Source organism: Neopelma chrysocephalum, unplaced genomic scaffold (genome assembly GCF_003984885.1).
Source record: "Neopelma chrysocephalum unplaced genomic scaffold, ASM398488v2 Primary Assembly neopelma1_63, whole genome shotgun sequence".
NCBI lineage: Eukaryota > Metazoa > Chordata > Aves > Passeriformes > Pipridae > Neopelma > Neopelma chrysocephalum.
Window position 1 is genome coordinate 2102378 of NW_020897720.1, and position 19748 is coordinate 2122125.

General features: G+C 39.4%; 1 protein-coding gene across 16 annotated transcripts in view; it reads right to left on the reverse strand.

Annotated features, from left to right (window-relative positions):
• The window catches only part of TENM2 (teneurin transmembrane protein 2), a 643539-nt gene that overhangs the window by 160003 nt on the left and 463788 nt on the right, over positions 1–19748 (reverse strand). For all 16 annotated transcript variants that reach the window (XM_027682931.1, XM_027682929.1, XM_027682927.1 and 13 more), the window contains 2 exons: positions 15268–15502; positions 2780–3018 (listed from right to left, as the gene is read on the reverse strand). In XM_027682931.1, the coding sequence (XP_027538732.1) occupies positions 2780–3018; positions 15268–15502 (474 nt within the window). The remainder of the gene's footprint in view (positions 1–2779; positions 3019–15267; positions 15503–19748) is intronic.

Consider the following 19748-nt stretch of genomic DNA (forward strand, 5'->3'; position numbering starts at 1 on the left):
ACCCAAAGTTACCTTCTAACAAGGCATATTGCCATTATTTTGACAAATGCTTACTTCTTAAAATCCCAGTGGTATCTTTATTTAACATCAATTATGTAGTGCGGCAAAAAGTTCCAAGGGTTATTTACACACTATGATTTTATTTTGAAAGCTTTAAACATACTGCCTTTTCATTTCATTCATTTTACTTTTACTTGTGTGTTAGTGGAAAGGCAATAAGGATGCCTAATATTTTTTTCAATATTTATTATTTTCTATCTGTTATGAGATTTTTTTTTTGCTTCTCTCTATAAATCACCCTCATTAGGAATTTTTTCATGCCCTCCCATAATCTTAGGCAGTCCTCTGAAAGTCCTATGTTTAAACATGAAGACATCATGTTTTTAATGACTTATCCATATCAATTATCCCATTTCTTTTATGACAGTACAATCCATTAATAAATCCTGAAGCCTATGAGAACTTCAATGTACTCTTTCAAAAGAATTACCTCGTGTTTGCCATCACTGCCTTTTTCATTTAGTCCTGCAACAATCGTGACTAGCATTCATACCTGAGGAGCAGAATCATCTGCTGCAACCTTTGATGACTTTTTCCATATCTATTACTTTGAGGTAATGTAACCCAAGTGATACAACCTCTGCTACGGTGGAGAGCACGAAATTTTCTCTGTGAACAAGTACACCAGAAAAACATTATCAGCACCTTTAATGCCTCTCCTTTTTTCAAATAAGGACATGATTTAGCACCTTAAGTCATACTGCTGGAGGACAGCAAGGATTACTTTATAGCTGATGGTCTTACACCTGCTCTTTGTCATGTGGAATGAATTGTATGAGTTTTTGCTGAGAGTGAGGGAATTAATTTAATAAATGGTCTAACTAAAGCACGTCCCTTTTACCTAAGGCTATGCAACCGCTTTTTTGTTGTTTTTTTTTTTTTTTTCTCTTTTCCATCCCTTTAAATTATGATCAAGGTGGATCTATCAAATTTATTCAGAGGATTAATTTCAGCTATTTTCTGGTTTTGACATATACTTATTCTTTCCTGTGTATGTCATGAAGCTTGTCAGGTAACTTCTCATTATTTAATCCTTGAGCCAACACTCTCTTCCTAAACCCTGCTTTGTTGTGTTCACTACCAACTCTATTGTGCTCATCATTCTTTCAACAGAAGACCTCAAAAACTTCTGTCAAAACAGATCACTTATGTCATTATTCTGAAATGATACATCATTCATCAATTATTAAGAGTCCATATATTGCTGTATGTTCTCTCTTGTCTTATATATGAAAGTGTATAATGCAATAACCACGTTGAAAAGCTTTGATTTGGATTACAGTAACCTAAATACCAAGGAAAAATACATTTCATAATCCATCACTTCAAAGTTATGCACATGATTAAAATGTTCAACTCGCAGTATATCATTTCCCATGTGCATAATCACTCAAACAGGGAGCTGTTGTATGATAACTGTCAAGTTCAATGAATCATGTGCTTTCCAATCTTTTCATTTATATCTCAAACTAAGCTTGTTATTCTTCTGAGGCTTTCTACAGAAGAAATACAGAAAGATGGTTGGCCCTGTAGTACTGAGTATGTTGGGATGTAGGCCTGGACTAAACAGGCAGCAGCAATAAAGTAGTCAGCTCTTACTACTGTATATATTAATTACATATGGAAGCTCAGTAGTATGAAAAAGGGTTTTCTAAGAAAACAGTGTCTATCCTGAAGAGTCAAATTATATGGGATCAAAAAAAAAAGAAAAAGAACAGAGAGAAAATTCAATACATCTTTATAGGTCTTTTGAGTGCTATATATGAGTATAGTTTCAGAGATGAAATAAAACCCACACAGAATAGGTCTGGAAAGTATTAACAGAAAACATCATCAAGCTACCATAATTTTGTCATTTAGTCAGAGAAGAGAGTTTGTGCAGCACATCACTGTCATCAATGTATTGTTGAAGGCACTGGGAAAGGTGCAAATACACAGCTAGTTTGTGTAGACACTTAGAAAAACCTCTACAACAGAGAATGAGGGGGATGCCAGGGGAGGAAATCAGAAACAGTTAAATTAAAAAAGACAAAATATCAGAAGCATGTTAAAAAAAAAATCTCAAAAAACTACAGAAAGAATTAGGACATGATACCATCACTACTAATATATTAATCGTGGGAAATAAGCACAATATTTAGATTTTCTATATTTTTCCTTACAAAACTAAGGATATGTGGAATATGGAAAATAACAGCACACACAATGGAACTATCTAATGATTCAGATCTAAACCCCCAGGATTTAGATACACAGACCAATACAGACAGAGAGCTACTAATCAGAATGATTTTGTGGTTTTTATCTAAAGGCAGCATGTGATGGTAATATCTGAATTCAAATGCCACTGTTACTTGTGTGGGTTCACTGACTACCACAATGTTTTCCAAATATTTTTTAAACGTACAGTAGTACATCAAGAAGTCATTAAATCACTCTGTTTGAACCATCTATGAGAGGTGCATATCTGTCACCTAAAGTTAACACTGCACATTAAGAATCCTGAATTGAAGTGGAAGAATTCTTGTTTCCACTGCTCTTATGACAGCGAACACGACTTGACCATCTTATTTTTTCCTCATTAATCACTATAAGAAATAATAATATTCTTTGCTCATTAAGAACACAAATTTGTGAAACACATTAACCGTCCTTTTACCTGCTGAACTTTCACTTGCTGACACAGCCATGGGATTTGACAGAGAAAACACAGCCTTACCTATGAAATAGGCCAGCAGGATGGCAAGCAGGACTGCAGCAGCAATTGCAGACAAGGCAGCGCATTTCCAGCTGCAATACTTGGAGGGTTTTTTCAGCTTGAACGCGTTCCTGGAGAATGTATTTCTAGGTAACAGTCTGGGAGGTGGAGTATAAACCGTTCCTGAGGTCAATGGGTAACCAGGGGAAGAGCTGCTGAACAGCGGAGTAGTTCCAGAAGATGTCTTAAACAAGAAATGCCTGCGAAACATAAAATGGAACACGGTTGAAAATGGCAAGTCCTGTAGTTAAGAAAGAACATTTCCTACTCTTATTCCACTCCAGGTGCCATAGCCTGTTGAATTTAACTAAAAAGGATTTTGTATGAAGAAATTGAGATGAAAATTCTCAGTCTTTTTGTGCCCAGAGCTCAACAACTGGCACTTCAATACAGTGTCAGGATATCTTTCTTAATCCTTTCTGTAATTAGATACAACTTGACCACATACTAGCTAAAACACAGCATGACCAGTGAAGTGTCTGTGAGTTCCCTGTGGAATCCACCACCCAACAAATATTCTAGGAAAACATTACGAGTCTCATTTACACTCTTGGCAAAAGCCACCAGCAAAAACACACTGAGCAAAACCCATAGTCCTGTAAGAAAAGATCTTGCCAGAATTAGAATTAACCATGATTTTATTTTTTTTAACAGTACACAGGTTTTGTTTGAACAACTAAGAAAATCATGTGACCGAGCAGAAAAAAAGAGGACTCAACTGCCCGTACATTTGCTAAGAAGAAAATAAAGGACAGAATATACTCCCTAACAAAATCTCAGGAAACGCTGCCAACACATTCCAGACAGAGGAAATGGAGAAAACAAACTATAAGACTGGTGTCTTTAGATTAACTTCTCACAGTCAGGCAGAACTAACTACAAGCACGTTCTCAGTAAACAATAAAAAGAGAAGCACAGAATAAGGGCAGTGGTCTTCAAGAAAGCCACTTGGTTTAAGGCAGAAGAGCTCTGAAGATTTATTCCATTCCCTCTCCCTTCACAGCTCTGAAAAACAAGTGCTTCTTGGAATCAGTCAGAACGAAGACACTCAGTAATCTCCAAACTCAAAATCACAGCCTAAAATAACCCAAGTCTTACTTCAAATGTAAAATATGTTTAACATTTTTATTCAGATACAATCCAGTATGTCGCTCTCAAACCACCTGTTAGAGTTTTAAAATCCATGTCAGTCACTGTTTATTACAGCAACAATTTGGAAGTTTGAAGCTGAAATGTGTTTCCCAAGTACTTTTTCCAGCCCACCATCATTCATGTGCCTACTGTCAAGCACAGATTAGTGCATACTTATTTTACAGGATAGCAGAAGTGGTTTTAAAGTATATTAAAGCATTTATTTTGAAGTGAAACCCAGAGTATAATAAATTGCACAGAACTTGCATACAGGTAGAAGACAGTAAAAGGAAGGCTGGCCAGGTTTCACAGTTTATAATTAAACATTCCCATTTGAAGACAGCCTCTGAAAGTGTAGTCTTTTCTTTAATGAATTAATTAATAAACTCTATTAATGAACAAGAAAATAATTTAGTTTGACACTGCCTTTGTTAATATTAATTTTTAAACTCCAAGTGACCTTGTACATCCTTTACAACCGTGACCAAAACCTAGTTTTTTCAAAAAATATTTCAGTCACCAAAGACAGTGGCAGTATCCACTGTCATAAATGTTTCCTGTGCTTTGGAGACTTCAGACACACAAGTATGCAATCAAACTCAGGCAGATTAATACTAACCAGTTACTCAATAGAAACATTGTCTTTTTTTTTTTTTAACAAATAAGGCTGCCTTTTTTTTCCTTATCCCTGAGGTTCATGAGAGGTTAGAATTGCTTCTTTTCTGCACATCGTACATGATCTATGAGAAAACACAGTAAAAGCAAATGCCAAAAGGGTTCCCACTCAAAATTACCCAGTCTTTTAAATTAAAAAACACACCTTCCAGTTACACAAAAGCAACAAATAATGAAAGTCTGATTTCTTGAACACTTTATTTTAAATGTTTCTTTACTTTGCAACAGTTCAATTAAAATAACTGTTGGGGAAATGATATTATCGTGCTGGTTGTGTCACAGTGGATCTATTGACTATTCTGTTCCTTCTGTCTGCTTAAAACCTGACTAGCACCTGGCAGCAGAAGCAGGTTTGGTCCATTCTGCTTTGCTCTTCCGAGTTTGGAGCACAGGATCATTTCCATGACTGGACCCAGGGATTGAAGGGACATGGAGCATGAGGAAGGAGGGAAGGACAGAAGAAGGAGAGACCTGGTGAGACAAAGGCTTATGGATTTTATTCATTTAACCTCATCCAGGGTCAAACCTGCATCTGCCTCAGTCCAAGACCCCCTTCTCCTCCTGAATCCTCATGGCCCAAGTGGCCTTCTCAGGCTGGGACCTCAGGTTCTGCAACAGTTCTTATGCTTTTCCTGCCCAAAAGCAGATCTCTTAGAATCAAACTGGAAATTGCTGTCCTTGGAACTGTCTTTATCTGAAATGTCAAGGTTTTTAAACCCAGGAATTTTATGTCCCCTTTAGCTGAGAAGGCAGCTACAGTACCAATGGAAATTTTAATATAAAGCATTGTTAAAGTAAACTCAGATATATAATGAAACTCTGCTCCCATTAAAATTGAATTAATGAATATCTAGATATGCTTTAATAGAACATGTCAATCATATACTGTTTCATGTGAGAAGACAAAAAAAATGTAGAACAAAAAAATAGCTCCGCCATGACCCACATTGAGATACATTAAGTATATAAAGAAAATCAAAACACTTATCCATACAAACATGATCTTTTATGATACCGTTAAAACTAATCAGAACTTGGTAGAGCAAAAAAGACTGAATGAAAAGGATACAGGGAACAGTCCCATTCTCAAAGCAAAGAAGAAAAAAATGTCATTGGAAAAACCTTGAATTTTTTCATACCCCTGAGTCCTACCCATGTATTTTAAAAGTTAAAAGTTCCCTGACTCTATATGAGGACTCTTGACAGAGTGGCAGCCATCAGAAGACAGAACAATATCTGCAAGTACACAAGTTCTGCTTTCAGAAGTTTAAAAAAGACATTTAATTAAACATGTGTTAAATATCCACCAAGCCACTTTGGAGAAGTGACGCTGCATCCCGAAGCTGGAGGCCAGATTAGCAGATACACCTTAAATTATAGCAAAGCAGAACAGAAAGACTGAGAACAGAACACTTGGACAAAACACTTGGACCCCCGGAGTTTTAAATCTAGATTCAGCTACTAATGGAAATAAATTGACTTGTCTCAACTCTATCCCTAAACCCAATGATCTATAGCCATATTTTTATGTGAGATTTGACATGCTCTGGTACAACCAATTGTCTGTGGGCTGAAGCTGCACAGAGAGAACATGAGCATTTATCAACATTAATTACAGCCTCACAGCAGTAAGGCTGGGAGCATCGTACAACGTCTGCTTATGAAAAGAAATGATCTGATTTGTACCAGTTCACTTAATTTCAAATACATTCCATATAAGAATTAAAAAACTGTATTCTCTGTTTTACCTGTTCGCCCATCAAACACGATTAAGAAAAACACATTTTCTGCCTCACAATTAGCATTAGTAATTTGAATTAAACTGGGACTAATTCTCTGTTTTGAAAACATGAGAGTAAATTTGCTAAGAGTCAGTCCAGTCTCCTTAATTTCTGCGGATCAACAAGACAATCCTATACTGAAAAAACACAAAATATGATTGTCAGCATGCAATGATTTGGTAATTTAAGTGTCCTTGAAAAGCCATGGAAGGAGCCTGGGTGCTGCTCACAGAACATAAGTGAAGCCTGCAGCTTGTTCCGTGGGCTCTGGGGTGCAGGATGAACCCCCTTTGTTTTCAGCAGCGTGGGGGTCACACAGGGCCACCTCATCACTGACAGCAGGAGAAAGGTGACATCTCTGAAAGTTGAGGTTGCAAGGGGACATTTGTCCACCGTTCTGTGCACTAATGGTAAATGGAAAAAGCTATATTTTGCTTTCTTCATTAATTCAGAGCTCGCTCTAGCATTTATTTTCCCACAGGTCAAAAGGACCTCTGGTGCTCAGGGAACAGTGGTCTGACAGAGACTGTATTAACTTCCATATTCTTTGAGAGAACAATCGTTTTTTTCCCCCTCTTTTCTGGCCAGATTGTCATGGCAGCACACTGCAAGAATGAGTGGAGAAAAAAAAAAAGGGGTTGTGATGAAAAACTGTAATAGAAAGGAAGAACAAGACACTTTCTAACATAAATTGCTTCTTGCCCTCCTCATACTATCCTAAAATTATTCTGTATTAAAAAAAAAGACATACAGAGAACTGTAATGCTTAAATTGTCTCTTTTTTATAGCTTTTATAGGGTTTTCATAGTAATTAATAAATAGAAAAGCTACATGCCAAGAGAACAGAAACAGTTTAGTTGTTCCAGGACTTAAAAATATCTTCAAGCTGTGGTAAAATCACACCTGTCTATAATTTTATTGGACATTTATTCTTAGAAGAAAAGAAACAATGGAATATAGAACATAACATGCTGGCTTTCATTGGGAGAAAAAAAAATCTTCAGGCTTCAAAGTCCTCCAAAAAAGTAGCCATGAGTCATTTCATGTCAATGGAAGCCTCAGAGTGGCTGCCAAATTCAGACAGTGAAGTTTTATGGCAGCTTTCTACCTTCCATACAAAAAGAAACCCAGACTAAAGAAAACTATATAAGCTGTTGTTATGCCTGTTATGCAAAAATGAACTCTGAGTGGTAGACTGGTGCAAGCTTTGGTTACCTGTGTCTCAGCCTTTCTCCAAATGAGATTTAATTGCATGTTCTTGCACAAAACATGGGTCTATCAGCCATGTTTCCACAGCTGAGGGTTCTCTGGTGTGGTTCTGTGGTGAAAACATATCAGTGTCTTTGTGTATGCACAGAAATTTCTACCCTTTCTACTGCCCAGAACACAGGGACTTGGGTGTCCCCCCAAAAAGCTCTAAAGTTAGCAGCAAAGGTTAAAACATGTTATCTTTATATGTCTAAATTGCATAGTTACAAGGAATTGTCTCAATCACGTCAAATCTACAGATAAGCTCAGTAAGACAGATTTTTCAGTGGAAAGCTATTTAAAATACACACTTACATAAACCAACTGGCCATTTTATACACACTGTGCACCCCCACACCCAAATGCTTGTTGCAAACAGAGCACAGTCCTCACAACACACTATTTCAGTGATTTCCAGCCTGCTGCAGGTAATGACACAGGAACTAAGGACACCCTATTAGGCACAGAAACAGTAATTCAGGATGAGCACATCAGTATCAAGGGGACACTTCTACCCACTGTAACCTAACTCTGAACCTTGCAGCAGCCACCCAGCTCCCAGAACAGCTCCAATACCAGCTCCTCAGCTCTTGAAAGGCTGATGATTCCTTAAAGGCTGGGTTCTTCACATCCCCAGGCAAACTGTTCTAAAACTTTGCAGAGTGCAGAGCAGAGTGTCACAGAGGCTGCCGTCAGTACCAGGCTGGCTTGTCACCACCCCCCTCTAACAAAGGCACAGCTGGACACATGGAGCACAGTGACTGAACAGTGCCTGACAGCAAGGCAGGGTGTTGGGCAAAAAGACAGGTGCCAACCTTTGGGCACCCTGACCTGTCACATTATTAAACAAAACCAAACTGGAAATGTTCACAAGGGCAAAACACCTGTACTGTACAGGGTACAGTACTTGCTCTGTTCTGGGTGCCTCTCTACAGGACAACCTGTTTTCATCTGGAAGACTGAGATACTGCTGGATATGCTTTTATAACCTTTTATAAACCCCTAGAGAGTTCTCTGGCGTCTGTCACCACGGTGTTCCCAGCCTGGCTCTGGTATGTCCCCATGGCACAGCCCTGCTGTGACACAGAGCTGTGGGAGAGGCTACAGAAAGGTACAGTTGAAAACACTGAGAGGGGAAGGACTGCTGAGATGGGGATTGGTAGTAGCTCAAGAATTTGAGAGGGAGAACACCAACATGGAAAGGCATAAGCTCTAGAAGGGGAAAACCAGGAAGGCTAGCAAGGATGCACTGGGTGGAACTGGTGGCACACAGCAGCTCAGCAACCCTGGGGAGCTACAGTGGCCACCCCTCATCTTCCCGACCTGTGTGGTCAGAAAAGATTCTGGGTGTCCTGCAAGAGGTGGTGAGCACACTCAGCCTGTCTGCTTGAATCCTAGTTAGTTTTTGTGGGAGTTAGTTAGCCAGGAAATAACTGCTTTGCCCTTGAAATTTATGCACCTCTTTCTTGCACTGTTGTTTACTCCCCAGGAATGCAGCAGTGAAATGCTGGTTAATGCCTAGGAAAGAGTAACAGACATAGCTACAGACAAAACCACAAAAAATATCAGTGTCTTTGTGTATGCACATACATGACAGCGGATCAGGATGAATAATGCAGATACAGGAACATTTAGGCAGCTCTGCATCAGCTCAACTGTAGGAGCTTTCCCTTCTGTAAGCAGAAAACCTTGTGTCCTAAAGTTCTGAGGAGCATGTTGCATAGTGTCAAGTGATGAAGTCCAATATTTGTTATTTCAGTAGTGAGCATAATGACAACAATATTTTGCATTTCGATTGGTCCATTCAGTTTTAACTTTCTACATCAACTAATGAACAAATTTCAAAACACTTCTATTTTAAAAGGCATACATGTAAGCTCTCCACTATCTCTTGATTCAGCTACTCACTTAACAAGAGAAAAAGTACTAACAGTGCTATTTCAAGTCTATAAATAATAGACTAGAATAATAAAACTCCGAACTCTAAGAGAACTTTATCAGTCTATATGTAAATTCAAAAAAGAGAACCCAAAAATTTATTTTTTTTTTAAATAAAAAGTAACACTCCAAGGGTATGTGCCTCTTCCTGTACAGTCACTCACACTGCCTGTTCCCTCTGCACGACCCAGAACTTCAAAATGCCAACCAACAAGATCGTGAAAACATGCAATTATCTGCAATCAGTAAAAACTTCTTTGAGCTTATGTGAACGTGAGTGGGAGTATATCTAGATGGATTTTCTGAATCATTATTATGTATCCTGCTTTCGTTGTGTTTTCCTTTCCTCTTTTTCAGTGTCTACATTTGTTATGAAAACGACACCCCAGTAGCCTGTTAAAAATGACCTTTCTACAGCGCTTTTGGAATTCCTCCAAGTACATGGCCCAAATGTGCATCAAGTCCTTGGGGATGCTTTTGACTGTGCTTTCCTCAACTCTTTAAATGGTTTTGATTTTTAAACAGGTCCAGAATCTATCCACACAGATCCCAATTACTTAGAAAGTCCCCACAACCTTCCTGTAACCTTCACATGCAGGAGCCAGTGCTTGCCCCAGCCCTCAGTCTCAGAGGACTGACCTGTTGCAGCATTTGTGCCTGTAGCTGCACCCTTTAAGTAAATGGTAAGAGAAAGCCACATGAGACAAAGCAAAATCAGAGTGAGGAGTTACTTCACTGTTCCAAGTAGTTGCTTGTTATGCCCAATATATCCTAGAAATTTGCATTAACAAAAGGAAAAGAATTTTTGTTTCACTCTTCTGTTCCAGAACATTTTGCATCATGTACAAAGATATCAAAATATTGAGACACCACTGAAAATAGGCAGACAATTGTGGAGAGCAGCTGTAGCTTGGAACTTCGACACAGGCAGAACTTCAAGTTTATATATTCAGTTCAGAAGTTCTGCAGCTGATCTTGACACCCAAACATGGGACAGCATGTGAGTGCAGCATTAACAACACTACAGACCATTCACTTCCTTCTTGAAAAAAATTAATACCCATCTCCTTGCAGCATTAAATCCCTCTTCTTAAGTGCTCTATTACTGGCTTTTTTGCCACACTGCCATAGCCTGTGCACAGGCACAGTGTTCATTCCTTCACTGGAAGGCTGCAGCTACAAAAACACTGGGTGCAGACACTTCCCTGTTCTGACGCCCCACGATTACAAGTTCAAGCACTGCCCTGGTGTAGACTGGGATACAGTTCACACTGCTACTCCATCCACTAATTTCCCATTGCTGTCCTCAGGCTCACAGTGACTATGTTGGAATTGGACTGGCAAAGGAACAAATATAGCTTGAACCACAGAAAAAGGCAAATATTTTTAAGACGGTTCTTTTAAGGGTCAGGGAAGTTCTTTTCAGGTTAATTTTCAGACTGTTCAATTTTTAAACTGGACTTTGCTTAAATGACCCCAGATTTGGACAACTGGTCTTACACTACAGTCCACAAGACCTAGAGAAACTGATAATCACCAGAATCAGTGACCATCATCCTTTCTCTTGAAACACAGGAGAAACATTAGGATGTAACAGTCTTCCTCAAAGCCTAGCAACAGATCCTTGTGAACAAGCTCAAAGAAATTATAGACATAGATACAAAATTATCTTTAGAAGATTTGGACTGAAAGTATTTCAAATTATGAGACTAATTACGAGACTAAAGAATAAGACTGATTTCTATTTAATTCTATTTTTTTTCCCCTCCTGGATTAAGAATTATTAATCACAATTGTACCAATTAATTTAATATCAATATAAAGTATGGAAACATGAGGCAATCCCAAACATCTGTCCATGAAAGCTTCTCTGTTCTCCTCCCTCACCAGTCATTCCCTTTCACCGGGTGCCTGTGTGAGGTTCCTGCCCCAGAGAACTCCTGCAGTGCAAAGAGCCACGTGAACCTCCCTTGCAAAGCCATTCTTTTCTCCCTGTGCCCTCAAAGCATTTCCAGCTTTAAAGCAGGTGCTGCCTCTCTGGCTGTCTGGAAGTAACGAGACTCACACCGGGACGTTCAAAGGCAGTATTTCCATCACAAACCCCCTTCGAAAGCAATGATTAAAGCAGCAATAAAGGAACACCTCTTAACTGGAAAAGGCAGAAACCAGCACTTTGTTAGGAGGAGGAGGAGACGGTTTGAAACAAGGCTGCAAGGAGGACAATAAAAGTTAAAGAGCATTAAACAGCAGCTCCGAGCCTAAAGGTAAGGCAGCTAAATACTGCAGAAATGAACCATAAAAATAGCACCATAAAAACGCTACGGCGATGCATTGCTGCAGCCTTACTTAGGGATATTTCAACCCTTGCATTACAGACCCTTATTTCAAAGAAAACAGAACAATTATGTAGCCAGCCAGGGGGCCCCTTGCAGCCATAAAGCAGCAGCAGACTAGAGAAGATGCAGTCCCTATTTGATTGCCTCGAACCAGCAACAAGCACACTAAAATCAAGCACACAGCACTGCAAGTGTTCCGGGCCAGGTTGGTCGGGTCTTTGAGCAACTTATGACAGGTGACCCTGTCCACGATGATCCTTAAAACTCCTTCCAATCCAAACTGTTCTGTGACTCTAAAAATGTGTAATTAGGAACTCTGTATAGGCATTTTGCAAACTTGTAACTCCACTAAAAGTGATGAGCTGCTGCAATACAGCTCAGCATAATTATGTAAAAAAATACAGCACCACAAAGGGTACACAGGGATTTGGGTACAGTTGCCTGAAGAGGCCACATGAAAACATGTGCAGGCAGTAAAAGCTTCCTTTACATCACAAAGAAAATAAAACAAATGTGATTAACAACCCCCAATCAATACTGAAACAAGAGATGGAGAAAGGATATATTTGGAAAATGTGATGTCTTCAAACAGTCCAAATTTAGACCAAGCTGCCTAAAGACAGCAAAGGAACGAAGGGAAGGTTAAAATATTCTTACCACAAACAAAATAACAACATGCAGACACATGTTGTATTCAATGATTTCAGCACTCGGTGCTGTTAGATAAAGAGACATCTGGAATCTAAATTGTGAGCTGAGTTTTGTCGTACTGACACAAAGCATTCCCTTCAGACAGCTCAGGTACCCCTTTTTGTTTCATAATCAGTAACTTGACTACTCACACATCATTTTCAGTTGAGAGCAGAATCTGCTGAAGGTAACTGAAAGATGAAAACTAAAAGTTATGAAACTCTCTCCTGATAAAGCAGGTGCTGTCAGTGCTGGCTTTTCCTCCTGAGCACTCCACTACTGAGATTAATAAACAGACAACAAGATAAAAATTAAAAAGCAGTGCACTGTGAAGAGGCGGGATGAGAGGGGTCAGTGTTTTGCAACAAGCTAAAGCTATAAAGGCTGAAATAAAAAGTTACCAAAAAGGTGTCCTTTTTTCTTGAGGATATTGGTATGAATGTAGATGAAATGCCAGTTTTACAGTGAAAGAATTACAGGCTAATTCTGAAAGTCTCCAATGATTTTACAAGCATCCATTTCAGCAAAACTCACTGCAAACAGAAAAAAAATAGTCATCTTCTGAGTTAATATTCTTGTGATGAAACTTGTCATCAAGCCCTGTCAGGTGTGTAATTTCAGAAAAGAAGAAAAATCGATCCTGAAGCAACTCTGGAATAGTCTTGGAACACAGCAATTTTGCCAGGACATTTTCTAATAGCTTAATGCCTGCCTGTGACAAACCTATCTACCAAAGGCTCCAATTAACTGCAGGGCATCCTGCAACCTCCAAAAATAACAGTATTCACAAAGTAACCTTTTGTCATCAACATGTACACATATATTCCCAGAGTTTTCATGATTAAAAAAAAAAAAAGAAGAACCAAAGTCAGTAATTTTACTGACCACTGTCAGGGAATAGGCACAAAATCAGACAGTAAAATAAAACCAGCCAGGCAAATGTCCCTTGCTGTGGCTCATGGATTGCCAATATTATGGCAAAGAATCCGTTTGTGAATATCCCAAAAAATTCCATCCATGTAAAGTGATTGGTAAATGGGGACAATCCTAAGACTTCAGAAATGACACATTTCTGGAACTGCTGTACCCAAGAACAATTTCAAATGGAAACAGGCAGACCAGGTGCAGCTGGGACCACTCTACACCAAAATTAAAACTATGTTCTGATCCTGGGCAATGAATCACACAGGAAGAACTGGCCTGGGGATGAACAGGACCAACATTTTTATCTTGTAATTCTTAACAATAAATAACAAATTCAGGGTGCCCAAGTTCTAAAAGTAGCAGAGGCTCTCACAGGAGCAGCAGTTAAGAGTTGAGCATCACTCTTTTTTTTCCTGGCCAAAGTTAGCTCCAAACCTTCAGCAAACAAGAATCCCTTTCCTTTCTTTTTTTGGCCATCTAGGCTTTGGATAACTTGCATATGCTTTTTAGCACCCCACTTCTGCATGGCACTCATGTTCCCATTTTAGCAAAGCAGAGCAATGTGAGTGCAGCCCCTTGTGCACATCCCAGCCCAGCAGCACAGACTGGCACAGACTCCCTGCTCTTTCCAGTCTCATCTGCTCCCCATGGAGGAATAACCACTGATTAACTACTGAGTAACAACAGCCTGGGTGTTGTAACTCCAATCCAGCTATAGCAGCTCCTCCCAGAGCTCTAAACCAGATGACAGTCTTTAATCAAATTTTTGGAGGGCCTGGGCTGAGGCTGCATGGTGGTATAACTACACCATATGTAGCTACTCGGGGTGTAACCCAGCAGAGTGGCATTAAATTCCCAGAAGGCTGCAAGCCAAATGTAACATCTCAGAACAACCAAGCAGCTGAAACCCCAGCACAAGGCAGTGGCACCAGCAGCCCAGCTCCTCCACCTGTACTCTGTGTTTATCACTATCTGGGCAAGCAACACCACCCTGCTATTCCAAGCACTTTATTCAGCACCACCACGGCCAATTTTAAATTCTGAGAGCTCAGCTCTGCCAGCTTTGCTATTTAAAGTGCAAGTTAAATATGTTTGACATTCCATACCCCAAATGACAACAAACCAGAATATTTGGACCAGCAGCGTGTCAGGCACTTATTTATATATTTCTCTGTCAGGCCTAAGTGCTGCACCTTTTCATTTATATGCCACTGTTTGCCCCACAGGCATCAAGCTGCTAACACGTACAGAAGAGATTAAAATGAACTCACACGCTGGATGAGGTATAAATTAAAATTATAGTACTGTCAGTCTTGAATCTGGGATTGTTTCTCCAAGTCTCCCAAAATGCATAATGTCAAGTGAGCCTCTGTTTGTTACCTCAGGAAAGGAAAAATGCATAATTTTTCAGCAGCACAGTCAATATGAATTCTAAGTAAATTGTCCCTGAGTCCACGATATAAATATGCTGCACTAATCTCATGAGCTATGTTTGCAGGGACGGTCCAAAAGGCTTTAAAATGGGATGTGAACGGAGACGCTCACCTGCCTACCTTGGAAAGCAAAGCAAATCGGGGCTGGTGGACATTCTAATGCCACCAACTCCCAGTGCTGTGTCAGCTGAAGCCACCAGTGACACAGAGCACCAATCCCCGCTCCTGACAAACCCAGGGCGCTCCAGAGGCCCTTCAGCAGCACCTCCCAGGGTGTCCCTCACAGCACCCACCTGGTCTCGAGCGGGACGTTGCTGTTGAGCACCCAGCTGTCCTGGAGCTGCACGGACTCGGGGGTGGTGGCCAGGTCGTTGGGCGCCGGGGCGGGTGCGTGGATCTGGTTGCGGCGGTTGGTGAGCGAGTTCCTGTTGAGGGAGTTGGCGGAGGAATGGTGATGGGACAGGGAATGGTTGTGAGGAGGAGGGAGAGGCGGCCTCAGCGTTGACTGGCTGTGGTGGTTCGAAGGGCCTAAAACAGAAGAGAAAAACAAATCACAAATGTGTGTGATGGTACTGCTCTCCTCGGCATTTTCTAGGGAACACCGCCTGGGAAAAGAGTCAAACTCTGCAAACAGGAAGCTAAGCCTGCGTGCCTCTTAGACCTGGAGGCATCAAAACATGGTTAAACAGGTCAGTGATTATTTGAGAACAGCAACATAAACAGTGTTTCCAGGCTGCACAGTTGGGATGTATTTAGATTTAAAAATATTTCTTTATGGATTCTCCCTGGAGAAAGTCTCCTCTCTGGAGCAGAGGACAGCAGCCTAGCCTTAATCATTCTCTACATCTACCCAGAGGAACTTTTTTCCTCTCTGTTTCTATCAGGGGCTTTTAGGAGATGAACCTTAATGGATTAAAAATACTTTTTGAGAATACGGTCTTTAGGCTTCTATCAAATTTAGCCAGAGATCTCAATCTCTTTTCATTCACTGTTATTTTACCAATCAGCTTCAAATGAACAGGATTTGTGCCAGCGCAAGAAGATTAAACTCCAAATATGAAAAGACAGCAACAATGCAGTGATGATATCTTTCATGTGATCAGGATTTGGCCTGTATTCTTGTGTTTAGTACTGCCACAAACACACAGCAAGATCTGAAAATTATGCTACTCCTTCAGCCTCTTTCATTGAAAAATGACAGATTATATTTTTAGTGATAAAGAAGGATATAAACTTCTCATTCTTTGAGTATAGGCATGTTTGCATGGATAATGAAAAATATTTTTTCTAATCATTAAGGCAAGTGGATAAAAATAAAGGCACATGAGAAGAAAATTGAATAAGCAGGTGTCATTCTAAACATAGGCACTTTTATAAACAAACTTATTTACTGGTCTGCATTTAACTGCAATTCCACACATTGCAATGATTTATGTCTAATGAAAATAGCCAAAGAGAATAAAGAAAATAAAACACTGTGTTATGAATCACACACTCTAGACATTGTATCAAGTTGTAGTTTTCTAGCAAACATTAATCAGTAGATATTACAGAAATGATAACTAATGATGTGTGTTTGTTTTAGGAAACTGAAGCAAATTCTGTACTTAATGAATCAAATAATAAAAGAAAACATCACAAGGGGAAACCATTTGCAGCAAGACTGATCTTTTTTTGATATGAAACAAAGAAGTATAGAGAAACCGTTGAACTGATTAATTAACTGTAAGCTAATTAAGGCAAATATTTATTAAAAAAAACAAAACAAAACAAAAACCCAACACACAAAATAACAGAAAGAGAACAGAGTTTGTTGGAGAGAGGTCTTTACTTTTCCTAAGTGTTTCTGTGGGCCTGGGGAAGCACAGGCTGATGAAGAACAGCCAGGTTTACTGGGACTTGTGCAAGGTTAAGTGGAAGTTGTCCTCTGACAAGAAATTTTAAGTAGGGAATTATAATAAATCCTGCATCCTCAACATGTTGCCTCAAATCTACACAGCAGTTTCTTTCTCTTTTTTGAATGTCTGTTGCCTTTCATGAACACATCCTAAATTTTAGGGCTGTCATATGTGCTCTCTCCTCACTATCCTTGTCTTGGCTGTGTCTTATCTAAATTTGAAAGAGACTATTTAGACTAGAAAGTTTTACGTTTAAAATCCCCATTTGGTCCTCCGAGAACACCAAATCTACACTAGGTCCTGGGCCATTTCACAACAGCATGTGGAGTAAGTCACAGCAGGAAGAAAATGTGTTTGGACAATATCCACACGCACAGAAGCTTAAGTGGAATTACTCTCCTAGTCTGTGTTCTGACTTTAAACAAAGCATGTTTGGATTTCAATAAGTGGATATCTATGAGTGATAAAATACAGAAGAGTGTCCTTGTGCTGAAAGTTACTTCAAAAGATTCATGTGCTTCATGTTTTCTCAACTTACTTTAGATGCAGCTTTTCCTTCTTGAGGATAAGTACGGCAAAGTCCTACCCACATAAACAAAACGGTTTTGCTCTGAGAGCCACGGTAATGCCAGCTAAATAAAGACTCTAAATCTTGTCACCACAAAATCATAGAGGCTGTTCTTAAAAGTGAGGCAAGAGCACATCAATAAATAGCATTTCTGTAAGATTAAAGAAGCAAGAGCTGAATTCAAGTTACCACAAATTAATTTAATCCGCCTCAAGACTCAGTTCCCACACAATAAATATAAGATACTGTGCAAAATGAGCTGTGCAGAGGTAACTGAACATACACTGCAGCTGCAAAACCTCTGAAATCTGGCACAAGATGCATGTAGCCTTTAATATAGAAAAATAAAACAAATACCAATATTAACATCATACAGATATTATACAGTTTATATTAAAACATATAAGAGCTTATATATATATAAAGTACTAACAAGGGAGCATGCACACACACTGGTGTATATATGAGAGAGATAAAAGCTTAATATGCTGCTTCTTCCTCATAAACCTGCTTAAATGAATCAAAAGCAGAAGCCGAACACTATTGAACTTGCCAGGGACATAAAATTGGATTCACATCTGAACATCTGAGCACTTCTTTATGAGCATCTTTGCCTGAATTAAAACTTCAACGGCAGTACCTGCAAATCTGCTGAGCTCTGAAGTTCAGAGGAGTAAATCACCTGTCCCACAATAAAGGATCAGCAGGAGGAAGGACAGGCCCGACGGATCGTGGGACACGACGCGCTCCGAGGCCTCCTGCAAATTGCTTTATTATTTGGAAGCTTAAACACAATGAGGAGCATCTTGATGGACTACATCTGGCTTTTTACATCAGCAAAGAGATTTTATTTTTGATATAGTTGCCAGTATTGGTTTTGGGGAAAAATGCTGAGGAAATGATGCCTTTTCTCAATTAGTAGCTGCATTAGGGGTTTCACCAGAACACACTATAAAAGCTGGAAAATTTAGGATTTAAGGAGAAGCCTCTCAAAAGCATAATAAAAATCAGAGAACTGGGAATCTGAAATACTGTCCATATTTTGTCTTTTTAATTTTTTTAATTTCTCATTTAAATTCACAAACAGACAATATTCCTAATTCTATCAATTCTAGTACACATTGATTGTGCCGAGCACTTCTGAAAAATCAGGGCCTGGTGTCCACATAATCAACATGTGATGCTTCAAGAGATCTTACTGCAGTCAAGAATATCAGCAATGCTCATTTCAAATTAGGGGCTGAGCGAGGATTAATTGTGTTCTAATTGAGTGATCTGAGAACACAAAGTCTGATCCACGTATCTTTGAAGTAATCATAAGCTACACAATCAACTTATTTAGGTTTAATCAGAACCAAAATACTAAAAAAGAAAAAAATATGGTTTGTGGTGAAACAATTAAACAAACCAGGTTAGCACAGAGGTAAAACTCAGCTGAAACAAGGTGCAAAACAGCATTTGTCTCCTAGAAAACAAACAAAAACCCCATCAAAATCCCAAAGCTGAGCAAAATTCTGTCACCATGCTGTTCCCTTCCACTGCATACAGAGAGAGAGCAGAAAACCTGCAGCCTCCAAAGCTCAGCCCACGGCTGTGACTCTGCTGAGCACAAGGCAGGGTGAAGGCAGGGCTGCCATGAGAAACATGGTATGATGGGTGGCCACAGATCCTCCAGGAGCCTCTGCATCACAACAGCCTTATTCTGGCACAGCCTGGCAACCTCAGAGATCAGAGAAAGCCACTTGACCTCACAATGTAACAAGTACATCAGTGATGGCCATGATCTCCTGAGCACACGCTTCCAAATATCACTTCTCAGCTGTTTTTACAGTTCAAATGTTGACTAAAATACAAAGTGAAACTTCACATCTGCTTTAGCATGGTCAAATTGTTTTCCATAGTTCCTCCAAGGCTTTGCTACACTGACTTAACACACGCACTAAATCCAAGCAAGACAAGGATCTGAGGAGAATAATTTAATCTCCCTCCTCAGAGATGAAATTCAAAGCAGAATCAGCAGCATCCCTGATCTGAGTAAAGCAATCACTTCCCTGCATCCCAGTTCTTCATCAATACTACCTCAAAAAAGTAATGTAGATTGTATCTTAGTTGTGCTGAATTATCCTCTGTGCCATGATTAAATGTTGAGACATATAAACACCTTGTCATGATTCCTTTTCACGAAAGAACTAAAAAACACAAACATATTACTTTTCTAAAATGAACAATGATGACATTATTTCCTTATACTTTAAACAATACAAATATTGAACACAAAAAAAATAACAAAGCTGATGCATTGAAAGAA